Below are 24320 nucleotides of genomic sequence, written 5' to 3' on the forward strand. Positions count from 1 at the left end.
GTTATTGTTGCTTTTGTCTGTGCAGCTTTGGACACTCAATATTAGTGAGTCAAAAGTCTTTGAGTGGTTTGGTGGTAAAGGAAAGAAGAGTAAGAAACCCTCAAACCATCCATTGAGGTGCTCTCCATCAAAATTGGGACAGAGATGCATCGTTAGTTTGGCTATATGGCCAATAGTGAAACTCTGGTGTCCCTACCACATGTACCTGTCAGTCAGTGATTTTCATATATTATACTTTTTTGATATATATATATATATTATGCTGATGTTTTATTTAAAACAGAAATCTTTACATTTTAAAATAAATATTTAAAAGACCACTGGTCTGATTATTTTCCATCTCAGATGTTCACACGTCATAGCATATAATTTTACAGCAATAACAGACAAAACTTTTGCCTGATGCGGATCAGACAATCGCATGGTGCGATTTCTACCTACAACATTTTTCAGACAAAAGCCTCTTTTGTTGTTGTTGATTACTTACTGGTCATTTAGCGGACACTCGATGTTAGTTCCCATGAGAACAGGAAGTCCTCTAATTTAAACCTGACGTTTCATCAAACCTGAGGATTGTTACAATATATATATATATATGTAATAATAAAATTCCATAGTTAAGAATACACTTAATTCTAACTGTATGTTCTTTTCATTTTTAATGGCGACGTTCTCTTATTTGAAAGCACGTGGAATTAAATCCACAGCCCCGTAGTCAAGTTGTTTTTCCCACCTTTTCTACACGTACAGTTATAGAATGTTCTGGAAATATTTAAAGCGAACTGGATTGGCTGACGAGGCTGACGTCATTTCTTGGAAGCTCCGCCTTTCCAGAGGCTATAAATGGACTCGGAAAAAAATATTGGGGCTTTTTCTTAAATGTCACGATGCAGTAAACTTCATACAAAAAGTTATTAGTAATTCTTTTTATTTACTCCGGATATCTGATTTTGTAACTGCTATTTCTCCTGAATAATAATAAATGGATCCTGTTTTTTAAACTTATCGTCTGATAATTTAAGCTACGACTACATTTATGATTCTTCACCAGTCTTTTATTCTGGACAAAAGCTGGTACATCATATATATATATATATATATATATATATATAACATTTAAGGTAATAAAGCTAAGAATTAAAACAGTCACAACAAATATATAAATTGTTGTCATTATTTCCTCTTGATATTCTCAAAAGAACTAATGAAATCATTGATTTTAAATTAGATTTAAATAATTAAAATATTTAAATTTATATATGTAATATTTTTATTATATGGTGCTGCTTTCTACAGTTAGTATAAAATTGAACCTAGTTTATATTATTCTTAAAGTATGTGTAACATTTCATGCAAGAATTTTTTTTAACAGAACTGAGCTGCCATTAATTCATTCTGATTTGAAGCAGAATATCCATTTTGCATAGTTGGTGATTACAGCATTTATTATCAAAATATCCCATTTTCATTCAGTCTTTCTTCCCCCAAAATTTCTGTATTTATCTAAGCTTACTAGTGTCAAGTGCCACATCTGAATAGCATATATTGCTGTCAGTGTTCTTGCAGCATTAATTTTATAAACTATATAAACTGAAGATTGATTGCTTAGGTTAATTTCATTAATAAAATACATAAAAGCATTGAAATAATTATTATAAAGTAATTCTTTAATTTTTAGTTTTGTTAATGTTTAACGATAGTTAAAATTAGATCTAAAAACAACTGATTTTAATTTTACTTCAGGCTGCAGAATTTTTAATACTGCTGCTTCTTAAAGCAAATTTTCTTTAAGTACAAACAGAAAAATAATCTGTAATTTTGAGCAGAACATAAGTTATACGAAAAATTTCTGATCAAGTTAAATTATATTCAAATATATAATAAACATAAAATATGTGCTAATGTTCGAAGTACCTAAAATAACTTCCAAAGCAAATTCCATTAGTAATTCAAAATGAATTTTGAAAACTCATTTCAGTTTTTAATCAATGTATTATCAAATACTAGTAGCTGTTATAACTTTAAAAATTAAACTCAGTTATTAAAAATTATTGAGCTTTAAAATATTTTTATTATTTTTAAGGCTCTAGATATACTTTTTGAGAGTTCTTCACTGCTTGAGAAACTGCACAAAAATACAAAGATGTTTAGATCTGCTATTAAAGCATGTGGATTGGATGTAATAGTAAGCATTAATTTTTCTTGATATCTGACAGATTTTTCTTTTTGTGTATTTTATATTTATAAATAAGTGAAAATGATTTGAAATTAATTCTTTTTGTTGTAAAGTTTGTGTGGAAATTTAACTTTGAATTTAGTAGGAATTAAGTTGAAAACTAGAAACTGAATGAAAAAAAAAAAAATGCAAGTTTTAATTTAAACAAATAATTCTGAAACATTAGCTGCTAAGAAAATTTATATGTAGTAATGTTGTTTTTCTGCTAAAGCGTTTAAGTAAAATAAAATGAAAATAATAAATTTTAACATTTGCCTGGATGCTTTAAATGTAAAAATTGTGTTTCAGAGACAAAATAGCAGTCTTAATGATACAACTGTTATTTTCTTGTATGCTGAAAATTCAAATTATTTCTGGAATGATGGTTCACTGTTCAAAATTCATTTGATAAGTGTCATGAAAATATCACTTTTTATAAGCATTTTTTATGATGCAAATATCATTGTTGAGAAACATTATACTTGTCATATATAAAGTGGCAATTCAGTAGCTCATTGGCTAGAAGTACTAAGCATTGATAAATAAAAAATCTACCTACTTAATGTCATTTTAGTGATAAATAAAGTACAAAATTGCACCTGTGAATGAGCCTGAATCACTGTTATATTTAAATTTTACATTAAAATTTATATTTACATTGTTTTGAATTTAATAAATATTGTGTGTGTAATCTGGTGTAAGGGGAAAGAACATATTTTTAAAAAGATTAACTCTTTTGCAGTTGGAGCTTCCAAATATCTGTTTGTCCAGATATCAGCTAATTGGCCCTTAATACTTTCCTCTTAATGTTAATGCATGGCTGATTAGTTTTCCAGATTTGTAATGATTAATCAGTCTTTTTTGGTAGCTGTCTGATTATCTTTTGTATCTGTATGGCTTAGTGTCAGCACTTCCCCTTCTTGCTGCTATTCTGCATTCTGGCCTTATACTGCTACTTTTGTTTTAATTTGCTGAAGGAAAGAAATTGAAAAGTATTAGTGCATAGCAAGGGAAAAAATAGCTACTTCAATTAAGAAAACAGTTGTTCACATTTTGTCGGTGTACTTAGAGAAGAGGAAATTATCTGGAAGAGAAATTCATAAACATGGCTGTTTAAAAATTTTGAACAGTTTTTGAAGTTGTCCAATACAAAAATGTTAAGGAAATTATTTAAATTTACCTTTTGTAATTTATTCTTAATTTTATGGTATACACTTCTTATTGCTAGCTTGGTATATTTTTTATTTATAGGACCATCATTTTTAACTTTTTACTAATCTGAAATTCTTGCTGTTATTTAATGTTTCTGTAGAACTTCAATGTTTGATTGCCTAGTTATTATTGACTGCTAATTAGTTTTGAAATATGATGTATTTTGAAAATTTTCTCCATATAATAATTGTAATTCTGAAACTGCAGGGAGATGATCATCCAATATGCCCAGTAATGCTAGCAGAAGAAAAATTAGCTATGAGCATGGCTGCTAAAATGTTAGGTATGTATATTTGACCGTTTTATTCTTAAAAACAAATAGTTAATCGAGTTTTCAAAGTATTTTAAGAAAATACTAACCTGTTAATTACGGAAGACTATTAAAATGAAAATTATGCAACTGAAAGAACAGATTTGTAATTAAAAATATATATATTTTTTTAACATCTCAAAGAAGTACAGTCAAAAGTCGTTAATTCGGACACCCATAATGCGGAATGTTCTATAATCCGGACCTCAAAGCTAAAAACTTTCTGCGCATGCACCGCGTTGACACATGCGCATAGGCGTTTACGCGTGCGAGTAAGACCTTTTACCACTGCACATACGCGTGTGCGCAAACGCAGAATACGTTTTCGCGTGCGCGTTTTATGTATAACGGACGGTATAATCTAAAATTATCTAATTATCTATTTTAGTTAATGTTGATGCTTGCATTGTTCCTTAATCTTCGAATTAGATCCGGCTTATTATTTTTCGCAGACCGTAAGAGCAATTTTATAAAAGTAAACTTGAACTTTCGATTATGTCATAGAATTTCCAATCCTGGAGCTCCCAAAGGATCGTACAAAACGAAAGTATGTTTTGATGTCCATCAAGCAAAAAGTGGAATTGCTGCAAAAAATGGATAAAGACATGAAGAATGTGACAGAGAGGTTAGTGAAAACGAAAAAATTTCAATTGACAAGTTAGTCGGTATTCTCGGCACAACAATTAACGGGACTTGAACAGCGGAACTTTGTAACTGAACAAGAAATTGTGTCTGTTTATAGAATTAAAGAGAAAGTATTATCACATAAAACAAAGCAACTTAAAACAACTTACATTGAAAGAAATGTTTAATAAAGTAAACAAATAAATATTAAGCTTTTTTTTTTTTTTTTTTTGTAAATTTTGATACCCTTTAGATTATAATTGTTCTTTATTTCATTAATTAAGGTTTCATATTTTTAATTTTAGAATTTCTTCATGCCATCTTATGAGATTTAAATTGATGATCTATAATCCGGAAAATTCGATAATCCGGAATCGCCGAAGTCTCGATGAGTCCGGATTAACGACTTTTGACTGTATTTCTTTTCTGTGAATTTTCCATCTTGGAAAAATAGAAATTGTTGCCTCTCTACTTGCAGGAAATAATTTATTGCCACTGAAAAAATGCACAGTTAAATTTTTAAAATACTAAATTAATACAAAATACTAAATTCTATACATGGCACTAATTATAGTGGAATGATAATAGCAAGTTTTCATATTTAAATTTTTGAATTCAAATTTTTCCTTTCAAACAATGTTTATTCAGTATAAATTTTTTAGTTTAATTATTCATTAATTATAAAAATTATGTAAGATAAGAAAACTGAGTGTGAATTAGAGAAGTAACCTAATAATAAAATTTAGAAGAAGCTAAACTTGTCATGTTGGATACATTTGTTAGATAAAATTAGAATGCAATTTGCCAAAAATTTGTTAGTGAAATTAAAATATTCCTTGTATAATTTTAACAAAAATAAAGCTAAAAGAATTGTTAAGAAAACCACAGTTTTTAATAATGGTTTAATTTCTTCTTTTCTGGCATAAAATTCATATTTTATAAAGCATATAAAATATTATATAGTTATTTTTGTTTGACCATTCAAGAGTAAACCATACTACAAGAAATGTTTTATAATCACTGATAATTTGAAAAATCTTATACAGAGCCTTATCTAAATAATGAATTTTATTAATAGGAATAAAACTGAATTTTTAGTGGAATTTGTGATGAATTAGCATGTTTTATAAACATTAGTAGTATGAAAGTATGTAAAGTAGAATGGCAACTACTGAGATTGTTTTATGTGATTGAGTATTGTACATAAAATTAAGCAAGCAGTCTTTACAAATCTTTACTAGTAATAGCAAAACTCTTAGTAGCAACAACTGACAAATAACATTTCCAGAGTTAACTCTTCAACATGACTTTGTAATTGTTTTTAAAAACAAGTGATTTATATACACTTCAGTGAGAGAAATTGATTGTTTCAACTTGTAAAAAATATAGTTTCTACCTTTAATTGTTTCATCTTCTTATTTTTTTTAATGTCTGAAGCACTTAAAACACCTTGCAAAAGTGCCTTAAAGCTGTATGCTATTTCAAAATTAGTCAATATTTTTCTGCAGCCATTGAGTGAAGTAAAAGCTGAATGCTCTTCTCTCATCTTTTTGGAAAGCAAAAATCTTCTTTGGATTTCTTTCATTAAAGAAAAAGCAAGTAGTAATGTATGTTTTTCATAAAAGTGGAATGGCAGATGGACAGAGGTTACCAATAATAAACTGCAAGTGAGATATATCCTACTTTATGGAAGTTTTCTACACTTTTATGAAAAAACTATATTATTCTCTCTTTTGGTTTATGCAAGAAATTAGGAGAATTTTTCGGCTCTATGTACAGTTGTTTTATCACAATGCGAGAAATATACATATATTTATGCAAATTTTTCATTATTTAATTTTTTCAAATATAATGCAAGACTCTTAACATTTGGTGGCAAGAGTTTGAAAAGTGAAACGGACATTTATAGTGAACCAATGCAAAACAAAACAATAGTCCTTCAGGGACAAAGCCCCTGTGGACTAATAATATTAATATAATTATAATCTGATGATTCTAATCAATGATCCTCTGACTTAGTACAAAAGAGAGGGGATCTTTCCCCAAAAATGTTTTAATAAAGAAACTGAGAATACTCACCTTGAGTTTTCTTACTTATGTTTTCAGTAAGTGTATTCTTTGATGGTGAAATATCTTCTTTAGAAGAAAAATCTAAGATTGACTTTAATTCTAAAAATGGCTAAAATCTAAGATTCCCCTGAATTCACAACAAGGATCTAATATTTAATAATGCAATTAAAGCACAATTTACAGCTTTTTACAAAATACACTATTCACTCAAAATTCTACACAGCTACAGTTCGAAATCAAAAAGTTCTCTGCAAACTTACAGTTACAGTTTCAGAGGTAGGGGAACATTTGCAATAGGGTCATTGAGCTATCTTAGTTGTTTAATGCATCATCGTGAGTGTCATCAACTTGCTGTCTTCCAGTGTGAAAAGTAAATGTTACATTATCTTCATTTATTTGAGATGTCCCTTTATCGTACAAATCTTGCTTTCAGTATTATTTTAGGTTTTTATCTGTTCTTTTTCTTCTTACTTCTTCAATAGGTATCGGAAAGTTAAAATTATTCCAAAATTTATTGATGTTTTTCTTTGCTTTTATTCTTTTCAGTTTTTAAAGGATTTCACAAGAATATTTGTTTTCATAAAATGGGATAACATGCATTAAAATTTAACCCCTGAATTGCATGACCATCTTTATCTAGTTATGAGATTTTATTATTTAGTGTATATGATTTTACTATTTACAATATTTTGTTTTCTTTAATGATCTAAATAATTACATTATTGAATGAAACATTATGAAAACAGACTAAAACAATTAATTACACAAATTTAACGAACAAATGCTGTTGATTTACAGTTCATAAGCAGATCCAAAAAGCTGTGCTACTTAAAAGGTTAAATTGCATTATACAGATAACTGGGCAGCATATATTGTAGTACTTTATATAGATTGCTATCATGGTATAATTTGATTTACTTTAACTTTTTCTGTTCTACATTTTTCATTTTAATTATTTCAAGTATTAGTACTCTGTTTAATTACATATTTAGTTAGATAAAGGTGTATAATCCACAGTTATACAGACTATTTAAAAAAAGTGGCTATATATTCATTTCCTTATTATTCTAGGCATGTATCTCCAGTTATAAATGTTTCTGAAACTAATGTAGAAAATGCTTTTAAAACACTTTTAGCAGTAGGATGGTGTAGTAAAGTCAGAATGTAATTTTTTATATGATCTTTATAGAGGAAGAATTCTCATTTATAAAATGCTGTTATAAATTAAATATACAAGTTCCATTGGATATTAATATTTTTACACGCTTGACTAGAGAAAATTAGTTATAAACCTGTTTCGTCTAATATGGAATTATTAATTGCTCACAAAAGCAGTTTATGTTTTGTAATTTCTCCCTAAAGCTAATGAAACTCTTTTAATAGTAGGTATTAAAAAGTGATCTAAGTTAATAAATTCATTATCAAATATCTCTAAGTTTGCCTGGAAAAGTATGGAACTTTTTTCATTTAATTGATTAAGCAATAATGATCATTTTACATACTAAGACTCTTTAGCTGTATGAAAACCATGCAAAAAGTTTTGTATTTACAGAACTGTCTTTACTCAATTGTAGAAACTGGAAGTATAGACTTGGGATTAATATTTAAGGAAATAAAGCTTGTAGCCTACTTTTATGACTCTGTTAGTATGAGCTATCTGTATTAAAACCAGACATTATCAATTTTATGGTATTAATTTGATATAAAAATGCATGCAATTATTTTTCCTGTGGAAAATTTGTGTGTGATTAAAGAAGAAATTAAAAAGTTCCTTCAGTATGTTAGTTAATCATGCTCATTTATAAGAAATCAGAAATTTCAATGGAATCATATTTACAGCAATATTAAAATCCTGAAAACAATGGGTAGAACATTCAGAGTGATGTAATTCTTTTGGCAATGTTTGTGACACTGTGTTAATTTTGCGACATCAGAGAACATGAAAAAAAAAAAAAAAAAAAAAGCTTCTTTAATTAGTTTTCATCCTGACATATACATAATTTCTATATAAAGAAACCCTTAACCCTAAATTAGGAGGAAGTATAAAACTACTCAGTTAGGAATGAAAAAGTAATTTTGATAATTTAGTTAAAATTTGTTTTCCAATTATAATTAGAGATCCAAATTATATTAATGAAAATGCTATTTTACATTATAATTTAAAAGATTTTCTAAATTCTGTGCCCTAGAGAGACTCGCATTGTCCTATTTCAGAAGCACACGTGAAAGATTTCTGTCTTTCCATATAAAGAAAAATTATTTCCTTTCTGGAGATCATAGTAGTATGGAGTTTGATTATGTAGCTATTACTTTATTGTTCTGAAAATACATTATTTTATTATCATAATGAAAACACTATTTTACATTATAATTTGAAAGATTTTTTAAATTCTGCCCTAGAGAGACTCGCATTGTTCTACTTTAGAAGCACATGTGAAAGATCTCTGTCATTCCATATAAAGAAAATGAGGAAAAATTATTTCCTTTTTGGAGATCACAGTAGTATGGAGTTTATGTAGCTATTACTTTATTCTGAAAATACATTATATGTTTTTTCCAAACTGTAATGTAATTTTTTTAAACGCTGTTATTAAGTGTATTGTTTAATATTTTTGTATATATTTTAGATCAAGGTATATATGTTATTGGCTTCACATATCCTGTTGTTCCTAAAAGTAAGTTAATAAGATTAAATTTTAAATATTGTAACAATAATATTTAAGAATATTTTTTGAATTAACCTTTCTTTTTAAGATCGAGCCAGAGTTAGGGTGCAGATATCTGCAGCCCATGATGAGATAGATATTGAAAAAGCTGTGGAGGCATTTTACTCAGTTGCTAAAGAAATTGGAGTTAAATAAGATCTGAAAGCATTTAAAAAATTTTACTTCTGTAAATAAAGGAAGTTCTGTTGTGATATCTGTTCCTGATCTGATATTAATGGACATTTTGACTTTGTAATATATTATACAAATTAAATCTATTATTTATATACAATCAAATTTAGAGTTTTGTTTATTTCAAAATACTTTATTTGATTGTTATATTACATGTACTTAAAAAAAAAAAAAAAAAATACTGAGAGGTGTATTTTGACATGTGAAAAATAACCTAAATACTTAAAAAAATTAACCATAAACATTTATTAAAGAATTTTGATTATTGTTTCTTGATAGTCAAAATAAAATAAATTTGTAATAATAGCAAGTTTTATCGTATCATGGATCATCGTGAAAACACAACTGAAGCTCACTAGTCGAGCATCTCTGAAATCAAGTATTGTTATTTCTTGCACAAGTTTTAGCATAATCTTTTTATTTAAAAATTTACATTATTTTAAGAAGGAAAAAAGTTCTTTGATGTAAAATAGGCAATATCATAATTATAGCAACCATACATATGACAAGTCTAACCATTTAGAATGTGTACAATTGACTTAAGGATGAAATTATAAATGCCACAGAGCACTACATGCATCCAGGAAGTCGCAAAACAGCTTATTATTTAAATGTATTTTCTATGTGGTAAAGAAAGAAAAAATTCTTTCATGAAGGCATCTCATTCTTATGTTGCAGTCTTGACTGCATGTAATCAAACTGAATTATAATTTAAAAACAGCAATAATCATTAACAAATAGCCAAGTTTACTGCTTTTATGTTTTAGCTATTAAAATGAGCTGCTACTTTGAATAAAAATAGGGTCAAAATTCGAAAACAAAGTAATCAGGGATAATTACTTACTGCCATTTCAGCAGAAGCAAAATATAAATATGATTATTAACAAAACGTTAATTTTACTAAATAAAAACATGCAAAAACTTAAAATACTTGAAATTAAAAATAATTATTACTTATGCAATAATTGGGCCACTATAATAGGAACCCAAATATATTATCATTAACCACTTGTTGACTAAGGCATAAACCATTTGCTACTTTTTTTAAATTTATATTAATTTACAATTTAGCATCTTTTCATTCTTGCAGAGTTTTCTGTTGAATTAAATTTAATACCAAATCTGTTCATTTACAGTTTATCACCTGCAGTTATTAGGGTTACAATATGACTTGCAACTTTAAGACCTTGACGTAAATTTACAGAACAAGATTTTCTTTAGTAATTATATGGAAGAAAATTTCATTAACTTTTAAATTCTGTAGATCATTATATCTTTCAAAAATATGAAAACCTAAAAATGAACTTGCGTGCATGGCCATAAACCATTATGTAAAAACTGTGCCATATCTTTTTCTTGTTTATCTACATTTGTGACTTTCTAATAAAAATTATTTGTTTTGAGACTTTCATATGAAATATATATAAAAAGTGAGAATTTAGCAAACATTCTCTATTTGTAAAAAGCAAATTTAAAGTTAATTAAATTTTAAATGAAATTTAATTACAAATTGAAATATACAATTTGTGAAAATTTACATTCCAGTATGTTTTTTGAAGCAGGACTTCAATGATTTTTGCATATACAGTAAGTAGATCAGAAATCTGAATTGCATTATGCAGATTTTATGTTACAAGAAAGAAAGTTCCATAAAAGCAATGTGTTTTTGTCATTATTATATGAAGCTGAACTCTTCTCCCAGATTGTATACAGTCACACTGATCAGTTATATAGTTGTTTTAAAAATTTCAGATATTTTATTTTAAAGTCAAACTTTCATTAAATGGCATTTTTTTTTTAATATTCTCTAGATCTTTAATGATCAGAATTTTTACCCTGAATTTAAAGCACTCAGTTTTGTCATTAGACATTTCATATTGGTCTTAAACTCATCTTAATTTATCATAATGTCATCATCTGGAATCACTTATTCCTTTTTTTGCAAACAAAATATTTTATTGGATCCTAAATCATTATAAGTCATTATCTCAGTGTTTTTGTAAAAAGTAACTATGGCTACAAGTTGTACCGGATATAAGTTGTATCACTCATTTACTGAATCAAACTTGGGGGAAAAAAGTGTTCATGATTTATTGTGAATTTGATTTTTCTATTTTTAAATGTGAATTCATTTATAAATTTATGTATTATGTATAAAAAAGCAGCATAACAAGAATAAGATAAAAATTTTTTATTGAACAACATGCCTAATAATGCTGCGAACAAACAGTACAGTTTTTATGATCATAAAATTATAAAGTACATAAGCATTTTGATATGTAAAGCATTTATTTCATGCCATATCAGTTTTGCCTTAAATTTATCAAAATCCTTATGTGTATTACAATAAAAAAAATTCAACATCATTATTATCTGAATTACCGGTTTAAAAATAACAAAACAATCACATTGTGCGCTAATAACAGCATTATTGCACCTCTGCTGTAAGTTCATAAAAAAGTAAAAACATGATTTTTTAAATAGTCTTGGATGGATGAATAAAGTTCAGCATCTTCTACAAAAATTTTCCCAAGACATTGTTTTTCATGAACAGATTTTTCACAATTTATGGACATTTACACAATTATGATGAATTTACTTTTACAATGGTAAGAAATTTTATTTCAAATTTTTCAGTTTAATAACTTTAAAGAAAATAACATGCTAAAAATTAATATTTTGTTGTGGTAATATGTAGTATTAATATATAATTTGATGCAAATATTAAAACAAGAGCAATGTATTTCAGAGCAGCGAGGAAGATCTTAAAAAGGATACAAATATGCAAAATTTTAACCAAGATTAAAATTTAAAACAAGAAAACCACACTTGTAAAATCAAGCATTACTTTAAGTAAAGAATAGCTTGTTAATTTCTAATTATAACAGATACTGATAAATGTTTCTTAGTTATTCTTTTATAATTTGCATGATAATCGTCAGGTAAAAATTTTGTAGCAGAAAATAGTTTTTGCAGTTTATAATTAGAGAAAACAAAAGAATGAAAAAAAAAGGTCATCCACAAGTATGATTTTCTTGCAGAAATTACACTGAACGTTGCTCCCAATATGATCTGCGCAAAGATATTTGTACATAATAAAATTCCATTCAACTTCCTTTCAATGAAGTCCTGAGTCATTTCAATATTGGTCTCAATTCTAATATCTGAAATATGATAAAAGAATTAATTTCACAGAGCAAAGTTTTTTATGTTACCTAGTCATTTCTAATAAAATATCTGTACTTATATTAACTTCAGTAAAAACTTCCCTTCCCCCCCCACACTAAATGAAAACATGCAAGTTTTAATATATGCATATACAACATACATTAACAATATTTAAACGGTAGTAGTTAACAGCATGTTTTTAATTTTTCAATATTTCTCAACTTCTAGAACTAATTTTTTAAAAATTTTATATAGAACTACCATTTTGTGTAATAATGCAGTATTTTTATTTTATGTAATTAATATTAACTAGCAAAATACATGTAAATTTCAGTAATTAGAAATGACAAAATTTACACCAGATGTACTTAAAAACCTAAAAATAACAAGCAATTACTGCAGTAAATTCAGAAATATGAAAAGAAACTTCGGAATTTAAAGAACTTAATGAAGGAAGAGATGCATGCAGTGTTAATGGAAGTAACAAGGAAATATAGTGAATAAACAGCAATACTGATAATGACAAGGAACAAATGTAAATGGTTTGTAAGAAGTTCAGCGGACACTAAAAAGAGCCGTAAAAACTAGACCATTAAACATATAGGCTTGAGTGAGTGAGTGAGAGATTATGGCGCAAAACCAAAGATGATTATAGTGCGCCACATATAGGCTTGAAAAGAAATGGAAGTAGAAATATAGGAGCAATCTAATTTTCTTCTGTGAACTTCCAATCACAGAAGAAAAATAATGGAGAAGCTCAGAATGAAGAAAAAATGTATTTTAAGGTTGTAATCTGTTAGATGTATATTTACAGCAAGGGTGGATATCTGCCTAAGTAAAAAGACAAACTGATTTAATTTTTGCATTTAAACATGAAGAAAACAAACTACTCATCTGGCAGAAATTTATTTTCTGCCAGGAAAAAACAAACCTCTCATCTGGCTCAAATAATTACTGATGCATGGTTTGAGCTACTTAATCACATTAAAGCTTCTGTAAAGCATAAGAAAATATTTTTGAACTTCTCCACGACTTAAGAACATTAATTACTCTAAGTTCCAAACATTTACAAAAGCTAATTCACTTGTTATTTTATTGTACACTCTACATAAAAGATTTATACATCTAGAAAAACTGTTCAATTATAAGGGAAGCTGACACAAGCAATAAGGCAACAGATGAAGGATGGATTAAAATTGTCTAGCAATCAATCCATGTATTCAGTAAACATATGTTCAGAACCATTATATATTAAATATAATGTGCGATTACATATTGTATTAATGCACAAAGCTATTCAACCTAGCATGAACTCGCACAAGTGTTGAATGCTGTTGTGTGGAATTTTTCTGCCAAATATTCTACAGTTGTTCAACAAGTCCACTCATGTTGCAAGATGGTGCAAATGGTATCATAACATATCCTATATATTAGAACATTTGACATTTCCTGTATTAGATTGGAAAGAGTTTTGAAGATCTAACATGTCATGTCAAAAGTGGGTTGTGACTCTAGAAAGGCATTTCCTTTTCATACGTGCAATGCTAGCAAGTATTGCCTTTTGAAAGATAGCCGGTGACAGATACAACAGCAGTGGCAAAACAGTAGGTTGAAGATGCCATTATATCATCATCAAAAGTACAGCAAAGAAACACTTAAGTACTTGCTCCTAAAATAGTAACCCACCAAGAGATTTTTTCTGCTCCGCAGTGACATATTATGAGCAGGACTGACTACAGCTCCTCCATATACAATCAGTCATCTAAACTAAAACATGATATATAATCAGATTTTTTCAAACAAATTTGCAATGAAGATATAGACTAAACAGTGAAACGTTACAAAAAATTTGTGCCTTGAGAGAGCATCAACAATTTTACAGCCAAGAATTTAGACTAAAACTTTCTCCCTTTCTTCTCAAAGCAACTCTATGAGATACAAAATTCTTTCACAAATAACTAATATGTACAAACAAATATATATATTAATTTAAATGACTTTTATAAACCAATCAAATACTGGCAATGCAATTAATAGTTTGACTATGGTAAAGCACTTGAGGACTATCTACCTAAAGGGCGGACTTTTTAAGGAAATCTGGTTCGTATACACATTACATATGGGAAAAAGTCACAAAAACACTGATGTAGCCAACTTGTTCAGTGGGATTCGAGCCCTGGATCAAACATCAAGCAACATTATCGCTCTGCTGGCAAAGCAATTAAAGCTGTGAATATGAGATTAAGATTTTCAAGGAAGTATCAAAACATCATCTTAAATAAATGTTTTGATACTTCTTTTTACAAACAAAGATTACCTTCATTAAGTAGTGCATTTAAGAGGGAGGAGAGGAGATTATTTGGTATTGAATTTTTTTATCAGTATTGACAAACAACTATGTATGACTTTAATTTCAAAAAATCGTTTTCTTATACTCCGTTAAGTCTGGTTAAAACTGAGTGTAGTTAGATACTGAAAGTTCTGATATGGATTTTAGAAAAGGATTACTTTATTTTGTAGTTTCTGGATACATTCGTATGGAAAATAATGCTAATATTATTTAAATATGAATAATAATTGGAAATTACAAAAAAGTAAAATATGAAAAGTCTGAAGCACATAGATTTGTTCTGCTTTCGCAGAAAACTTTTATACTTGCAAAATCTCAGAAAATCCCCTGAAAATCTGAGAAAAAATCACTAAAATTCATGGCACAATAAAGTCACTACCATGTCGATGAATCATTATCAGACATAATATAGCTACACTGTACACATTCCAAACTATGGCTAGTTATAGTTTATTTCACCATATGTCAGCCATGAGCTGATAAATGTTGAAATAGATACCAATAACAATTCAGACACCCTTCCTACAATAGTGTATCATGATACTATGTATTCCAGAAGATGTAGGTAAATTGTTTGAATGGTAGATAGCAAAGCTGCCGATGCACTTAATGGTATATATCATTACTGTACATTTCTCCCAAGAAATTCCCATTCTAGGACTAGAACTGCCTTTATAAATAGTTATGACATTTTTTGAACCTCATGCAAACAAGTTGTCAGTATGAGCAATCAGTTTCTCTGAAGATGATGATGACATCTTGTCAAATTTGCAAATGAAAATGAAGTAAAGCACATGACTGTGCTATATACCATTATTAGATAGGTTTTGGGTCTCTCATTTGCTAACATAAATACCATCTAAGCAGTTTTGCCAATGGCACAGTAGAAGAGCAATATACTTCATGTGTATTTTGGAGCATGTACTTTTTAGACATGTTATACCTGTTCTGCATACGTCAGCCTAAGGCATGTTATATTTCGAAACTGCCAGACAATTTTTCTAGATGCAAAAATACTTTTGATATAGAGTATATTTCCTTACCAAAATGGATGAATTATTTAAATAAGGCAAAACACAAAAGAATTATTGGCTGAAAATTCACTCCACTTTTGACCTACAGCACCCAAGTAAATGCAATATATGATCTTGTATATTCTTCCCCATCAACTTCTTAAAAGAATTTTGCTATCAGAAACTGAATTTAATCTGTACAAAATCTTCAAAAATTATATTATAGCAGATAACTATGCATACTTATAAAAATAGATTTCAAACGCAATTACTATAATTATGATTTTTATGCAAAATAATTTTAGATATTAACTATATATACACATACGAGAAACATTTTAATAAATTGTTGTGCATATAATAGCCTTGTGCAAACATATAAAGTAAAACTATGTATATTTTAAAGAAAAACACAACTATATTTCTGTAAAATAGGCATTTCAAGGCTGTTGTCAGCCCTCCCTATATGCAATAACATGTGTCATCATTATCACACAGTACTTATTTTCTCCACCTCAACTGAAACTGTCACTAAGTCAGCCTTCATTCATGCACGTTTTGTGAGGCAAAAGATCCTAAATGAAAATGGAATGGGGGAAAAATTACTCAACATGAATTATCTACTGCAGCTGCCATTCCCATGGTTACAAGGCAAGGGGCATGGCAGAAAATGATCCTGAAGTTCCTGTTGTAAAGTAACAGACTATAGTTGTTTATTATAGTAAAGTACAGAAGAGGTATATTTTTAGAAAGGGATACTTTCACAAAGGATTTTCTAAGGAAAATATTTTACATTTACATACAAAAATTCTATACACTCAGGTAGCCAGATTATTCTGTTCCCATAAACTGAATCCAGAATGAAATTATCAGTGTTCTGTAGCTTTAGATATTCGGCCACATGTAGAGTTTACATTTCAAGTCAAAATTGCACATAATTACTGCATATAAGCTGAAAAATTTTCGTACTTTTTCTAAAGCTAAATTACAGTGGTCAGCTTATATATGGATCCATTAATCTCTCCAAAGACATAGGTACTTTTCTATTAGCCGGGAGCAAGCAACTTTTGTCATATGTTGCGTTTTTGATTTCTTTAGTTTATGTGTCCTAAGTTTATGAAAAAGAATTACACATGAAATGATGAAAATGAGTTGTTTTATTTTTGAAATAGTTTATAATGCTGGTTTGGAGTGTCATTGCCAACATGAAAAATCTGATACGGGCAAAATTTGCATTCCACTTTCTCCATTCTTGAATTTGCTTTTCATTTATGGATAAAATGCTGAGCAGCCATATTATTAAAATTTTCATAATATGTGATCACCTATAGTTTGAAATTTACCACATAAGAATTTCTCTTCCTATTCATCTTTTAGACAAAAAATAAAACTAGCACACAAACCACAAATCGTATATAAGGCAACAAATTAATGGTAAACGTGCTAGCTTCAGATAGGGTTATCAGAGTTTAAACTATCATCTTTAGCATCTGTCACTTGGTAACATTTTCACCATCATAGCGACATGTGTGAACGTTACAGGATATTTCTTCCATTTCAACTTATATACAATTTTAAATTTTGGATCAATTTTTGAAGAAAAAAACATATCTTTCAATTTATACACAGGTCAGTTTATATTCAGAAATATGTGGCAATAAGTAAATTGCTATAATGATTTTTATTTATGCATATTGTTAAAAAATTTGTTTATTTTTGTTATAAATTTTAGAAAATGCAATATCTAAGGGTAACAGCAAAGGAAAAATGAATCAAAATTACTGTTTACAAGATCTACACCTAACAGCACTGAAATATACACAATATTCATTTTTAACCCTCAAAGCAGTCTAACTGTAATAAATTCAAGCTAATTTATAGCACAGGTAGAATGGAGTTAGTGATATAGTAGACAGATGCATAAAGGAGGAGATACTTGCAGACGTGGTGAATATATGTGATGATTTGGCAATGTTGATTGCAGTTATAATAGATGTTGAAGCTTACACAGATGATGCATAATGAAGAGCAAACCCACAGTCGAGGCAGACTTAATATGAAGCATTCATCAGCAGATTTAAAATAATATCCCTTTTATTTTAATTAAAAAATTTTGTAGCCACAAACAAACTGGCACACTGATTGTGCCTCTTCCAGAATGTAATTTCAGATTATTATGCTAATTATTATTTTGGAAGGAAAAAAAAGGTACATAGCAGGTGGGTCATTTTGTTAGTTTTGGAATTATAATCAAAAAAATACCATTTACTAATAAGATTTTTTTTTTTTTTTTTTTTTTTTTTTACGTTTTTGGGATTAAACCCTTGGCTGCCTGGATAATAAAAGTGAATAACAAGATACTCAATATTGGAATCAAACCTGAAAAGCATAATTTTTAATATTTAATTATTGATGATTATTAGCAATTCAATGATTGACTGAAATTATGTTTAATACTAAAATATAAATTATACAGAAAGATGATTAAAAAAAAAAACTTTATTTTCACAACCACTGGTCACAGTCATAGGCTTACCATTTTTTAAATTATGCAAATATTTATATTAGAATATTTTTTATTAAAATGCGTTTTATAAAAATTATGAAATCAATTTTTTTATACGCATACACAATTTGAATAGCTACATTTAATAAAAGTTTATACTCATTTTAAAAAATAAAACACATGAAGTTTGAGTCTTAACAAAAAATTAGCCAAGATATTTAATTTCAAAGTTTGGAAATTTTTTAGAATGTTCGCTACTCGAAAGTCATCATTTTGGCTTTCCTTGAAGGGTCAGTTAAAAATGAATTAGAATAATTCATGATTGATTCCCTCCTTTAAAGGACGGGAATTCCTTTAATGTCATTGAATGACAATTCCTTTAATGCCATTCAATTTATAATTTTATTACATTTGGTGTGCTGAAAGCAATTTTACACAGTTTATAAGTTTTTAATGCTAAAAATATATCAATAATATTCACATGCAGTTTTATTACTTACGGGTTATAATCTAATTTTTACAAAAAATTTATTTTTTTTTTTATTTATACAGTGAAAGCTGTTCAGGAAATATCAGATTGTGGGTAGGTAAAAATTTTATGCACATAAAAAATAGAATTCATGTTAGAAAACCCAAATGGGGGAGAATGCATTTCAGTCATAAAAACTGACACATTTCAATGATTATGAAATCTCACTGAACATGAAAATCGGTAGAGATGTTGCCATTCATTCTAGTAGAAGTTTAAGCAACAGATCATTCTTTATTTATTTATATAATAAACAGATACAAGTTACAGATATAGCATATAAAAAATTTAAATAGCTTATCATAATTTTTCATGTTACATCACAATTGATTATCTGTTTTTAGTCATGTATTATGCTTTTTTGATGCCTGAATCCTGTAACTTTTTTCCCTTTATGCCATCCCAAATTTTAATCCTTTTTTCAAAATGTAAGGAAAAAATTCAGCTTACATCCTTCTTTACAAAAATTAAACTGGCAAATTACAAATTAATCAAATTTAAAAACAAAATGAACTTCTCATAATTGATGTCATCCATTATTGGCACTAAATTACACTGTTTAGTGACAATATATATGTATTATGACCACTATAAAGGCATAACAAATTTCTCATTAAACTATATTTTTGGGGGGGAATACATTTTTTTCAAATTCTTGAATATTCTGCTTACTTGAGCTTTAGGGTTAGTTGAATGCAGGATAATCAGGCTTTTACTGTAACTACAAAATTTGTTATTTACAGTTTACATAGATAATATGAGGGTCACTCTGAAATTTTTTAGGTACACACAGGTTTTTAAAGTTATACTTATGAAATGTTACGTGTGTTCAAAGTAGTTTCCTTCAGCATCAATGCACTTCCGTAGGCAAATTTTTCAAAGCTTAAATGCCTCAAGCCATTCATTTCTTCGAACTGATGGATAAAATGCATTTATAGCCTCATCAATCTCGTCTTTGGAATGAAAACGATGTCCACATAAGTTCTTTTTTAGGTTAAAAAATAGCCAAAAGTCACACATAGCTAGATCAGGTGATGAGGATGTTGTTCTATCACTTTGATGTGATTTTGTTCATTTACAAAAGTGTTCTAATATTTACTTCATGAAGAATTTCTGGAAGACAGTAATTTGTGTGCCAGTTATCTGGGACTCTCCTGTCCCAGCTTGATGACTATAATAAGTTCCGTACTTTGAAGAAAACAGCATACATTACTTTTACATTTCTGACATGTTGGAATGTCAATAAAAGGTATATATGTTTCATCACCAGTTATGATTTTGGAAATAATGCGGTAGAAAACATCTTTCAGTAATTTAAAGGTTTCTTTACCGATTCTGACACACTTCCCTTTTTAGTGCTCAATTATGAGGATCCCATCGACAAACTAGTTTTTTTCATATGCAATTCTTCAATGAATAGTTTTATGTATTGCAGCAGATCCAATGTTAAGTTGCTTCTTATCATTTAGTAGGTGCAGTGGTTATCATCGATTAATATTTTCCATACAACAGACACATTATCCAGGATTACTGCTGACAATGACATTCCTGTGTATTATCTTGAAGAGAGTTATGACCTCTGTGAAATTCTCTAAACTATCTGAATATAGTAGCACAAGATGGACTTTCATTTCCAAATGCTACTTGTAGACATTGAACACATTCTTCTTGATTTAATCACACTTTAAAATCATACTGCGATAATGTTCTTGCATCAACTCCATTTTCCCTTCAGCATAAAATTTATTCTACACTAAACTACTTGCAATTGGCCAGAAAAAAATCATCTGCTAGGCTAAAATAATTCAGATTTTCAAATCTAAGTGGTAATTTTTTTCTGCCACTTATTATCTGCATATATCTAAAAAATTTTAGAGTGACGTACATTTTACAAGTTGGCTATGTACCAATACCTGAAGCCTGCCACTGTTTTCCTGAACACAAATTTTAACACACGCTATGAATACGATCTCTTCTTTCAAAAGATCTCAATAAGAGATTGTGAATACATTCTCCGTTTTGAAAAATATCTTCACTAATAAAATTTTTTTATAGCAGTCTGTGTAACAAGGCTTGTAACTTAATCTATTAACATGAAGCAACTTTTCTTAAACTGACATTTCATTTTTAGTTACCTATAAATTTAAATATTTCATAGCTCAATTTGTGTATGACCCCCCTGAATTTTTCAGAAAACAATCTCAGATTTAAAATTAAATACCTTTAGGGACAATTTATAACACACAGTAGTAAAAGTTTTGCATTTTATTTTTTAGAATGAGTATAAACTTTTGCTAAACATAATTTGAGCCAAGAAACTATGTAAAAAGTTAGATTTCATATTTACAATTTTAAAATTACATTTTTAAAATTAAAAAATATCATAACATGAATATTTTTATTTAAAACATTTTTTATACATAAAAGTATAACTAATGGCTGTGAAAATAAAGGATCCATGTAAGGATTTTTATGGCCACACTGTATGAAGTATTATGGTGAAAGAAATACAGTTTCAATAAATGCAAATACACATACTCAAATAAAACAATACAAAAATTCTAAATTAGTAGTCTAAATGATTATGTTTGCAGTGGAGAAAGCATTTTGCATTTTAGAATTCATAAAAATGTAATTCATGACTATAGTTCAATATAAATTTTGACTAAGTTCCAGGAAATTAATCTCAAACAGAAAATGTATTTATGATTAGTACAAGAAGTAAAGTATGGCTTGTTTATGCAAAATTATATATATAATTTATATATATATATATGGGTGACCTTCAATATCTGAAGAACTAATTAAATGTATTTTCAGTATCTCTGAACACAGCTTAAGAAAATCAACAGAAGCACAAGTCAAACTTCTCATTCCATAGTTACGATATGTGAAACTTTGCAAATGTAGTTAAAATTCATTCTATACAAATTGCAATTTTTATATGAACTAGATAGACATAGAAAATATGACTCCTTCATTGCAAATAAGACCATTTTGTTTATCGAGTCATAATGAACGCTATGACTGCCTATGTCATAATGTGGGATATTGGGTGAGACTTCTTATCTGTGTGAACATATGCTTTTAAGTTTCACCATATTTTAATAAATTATTGGAACTATATATATATATTGTAATAACCTTATAGTTAGAGCTATGTAATCTAAGAAAATACTATTAAGCTTCTATTCAATGACATTAAACATTTTAAAACAAAGAGTAGTTAAATAATACTAAGATGCTAGATAAGAAATACAATAAGTTGCTCATGCAAATACTAAATTTAAGTAAATTAGTTAAAGATATTATAGCAACATAGATATTATATATTATATAGATATTATATTATTATATTAACATATATTACAGCAACAAAATCTTATGCTGATTCTTGCTGCTATAATATCTTTAATGTTTGCTCTTTGGTATGTTATTTCTGTTATAACTAAGTATATTTTCTCTCTCTTCCTTCTGGATTTAGAACATAAATGCATATTCTTCAAGGAGTTACAAAAATTTATTTGGATGTGTGTCCATCTCCACTATATCAGTTTGACTGTTTGCTATAATTCAATAAAACAGACAGAGAGAGAAAACAGTAAATGATTCTGTATGTTGCAGCAAAATTTTTTAGAAGGTTTAGACTTTTTTGGCAATTTAAAGAACATATTCAATTTTAAACAAAATGAACTGTTATCAGATCCAAGGAAAACTTGGAAGTGATAATGAAAAATGTGGCATGAACTATGAAAAAGTTTCATTCAAGGATACTTTTTTTTTTAATGTTAAATCATCTTCTAATATGTTTAAATATTATTGCTTTTCAGTAGGTGAGAATAAAATATGCACATAAGGCATTTTAAGGTTACAAAGTGTGAAGATTTGAAGATTTAAATTCAGTTATTTGTATTACATTAGCAATTTTCTTATTAAAGGTTTATTATTTATAGTAAATAAAAATTGAATAAAATTCTCTCTTTCTCTCAGTATATACAGCTTTTAATAAGCAAATTAACAGTACCACTTTTAAATAAATTGTTTTGAATTTTTTTTTTTTTTTTTTTGGCTTATAATAGATTTGTATACAACAACAGCTACTTGATATTTTTACTATTTCAATATCTACTATTACAAGCATACCTGTTTAAATTTTGGTAAATAATGATTTTTAATATTAGAATGACTTTTAGTTTTAACAAAAAGCCCATTTTTGAATTAAAAGTCATAGAAAATGTAATGTTATGATTTTTCAGCTTAACAAAACTCAATTAATTAGTTAAGTAAAACTTGAATAAACAATGCTGAATAAGATGAAATTTTTATTATACTACAGTTTTCAGCTTTTTAATTTGGTGGGTAAAACAGGAAGAATTGCAACCCCCTTCCCAGAGTCCAATAACACAATAATTTTGACAAAGATAAAAGCACTTGGGTGTTCCCCCTTTTATTTTTTGGAAAAAAAAAAAACTGACTTGAAATAAAACTGAATAAAGATTTGACTTAAAAAAAGAAACAGACCGTTAGTCAGATTAAGAAAAAATAGAATTTATTAAAAACATTAATGCTGTTTATGCAAAAAAAATCTCTTCAATGATTTTAACAACATGGACATAATGCAAGATACATGTACTACACTATTTGTTAATGCACTAATAAATAAATTGCAAGCATTAAATTTTCAAACTGATTCTGATTATGATAACAATTAGACTTTATCATTAGTAATAATATATAATGACAATGTGGAACTAAACTCGTACATATGCGATATATCTTCTAGTACAGCGGTTCTTAACCTATGGGTCGTGACCCAATTTTGGGTCGCGCTAAGTCAAATTAAAAAAAAACTTTTAATATACAAAAATAAGTAATACCAACACCTACTAGAAGAGTTTTTTTCTAATACAAGTTATTCTCTAAAACAATGCATTGGTTTTACCGCTCTTCGCGAATGGCCTTCTAGAAGTGACATCCAATTTCTGTCTTATTAGCTTTCTTCTATGAGGTGTTGGTAATACTCCCGCCATTGCTTTACGTGCGCGCAGACACAATAAGGTTGTAGGTAACATAGTCATTCTCCGGTAATGACACCTTTTGGTAAAAATTAAAAGCGCTTTCAATTAGCTACTTTTACTTCGACTTTTAAGAAACCGGGGAATTTCCGTTGGTTGTAAACATGTAAGCAGATATTATCGATTTAACTCGTGTGAATAAAGAAGTAACAACGGAAAATTGTATTCTGTTAATTTCTGTCTGCATATTAATGATATTTACGTAAAAAAGTTGCACTCCGCTGCAAGTTCTTTGTCAAAAACTCGTTTCTGTGTATTATGTTGTGAATAACAGTGGAATGTGTAATAATCATGAAACGTGAATACAAGCATTTTAGAAACAATTTTTGTCTGTTTATTAAAAGTGGAGTG

The 24320-nt window shown here is 28.2% G+C and overlaps 2 protein-coding genes across 2 annotated transcripts in view; one reads left to right on the plus strand and one right to left on the minus strand.

The window, feature by feature from the left end:
- Gcat (Glycine C-acetyltransferase) overlaps positions 1–9348 on the plus strand; it is a 43316-nt gene extending 33968 nt beyond the window's left edge. The window contains exons 9-12 of the mRNA XM_085818028.1: positions 2084–2185; positions 3635–3710; positions 9059–9106; positions 9186–9348. Coding sequence (XP_085674154.1) covers positions 2084–2185; positions 3635–3710; positions 9059–9106; positions 9186–9292 — 333 coding nt within the window. The 3' untranslated portion in view covers positions 9293–9348. The remainder of the gene's footprint in view (positions 1–2083; positions 2186–3634; positions 3711–9058; positions 9107–9185) is intronic.
- A 2156-nt stretch (positions 9349–11504) lies between these two features.
- Positions 11505–24320, minus strand: part of LOC118197733 (serine/threonine-protein kinase STK11-like) — a 44933-nt gene continuing 32117 nt past the window's right edge. The window contains exon 9 of the mRNA XM_085818029.1: positions 11505–12492. The gene's annotated coding sequence lies outside the window, so the exon portion shown is untranslated. The remainder of the gene's footprint in view (positions 12493–24320) is intronic.

This window comes from Stegodyphus dumicola, chromosome 6 (assembly GCF_044657685.1).
Source record: "Stegodyphus dumicola isolate Sdum_Otavi_A_Nest chromosome 6, ASM4465768v1".
Lineage (NCBI taxonomy): Eukaryota > Metazoa > Arthropoda > Arachnida > Araneae > Eresidae > Stegodyphus > Stegodyphus dumicola.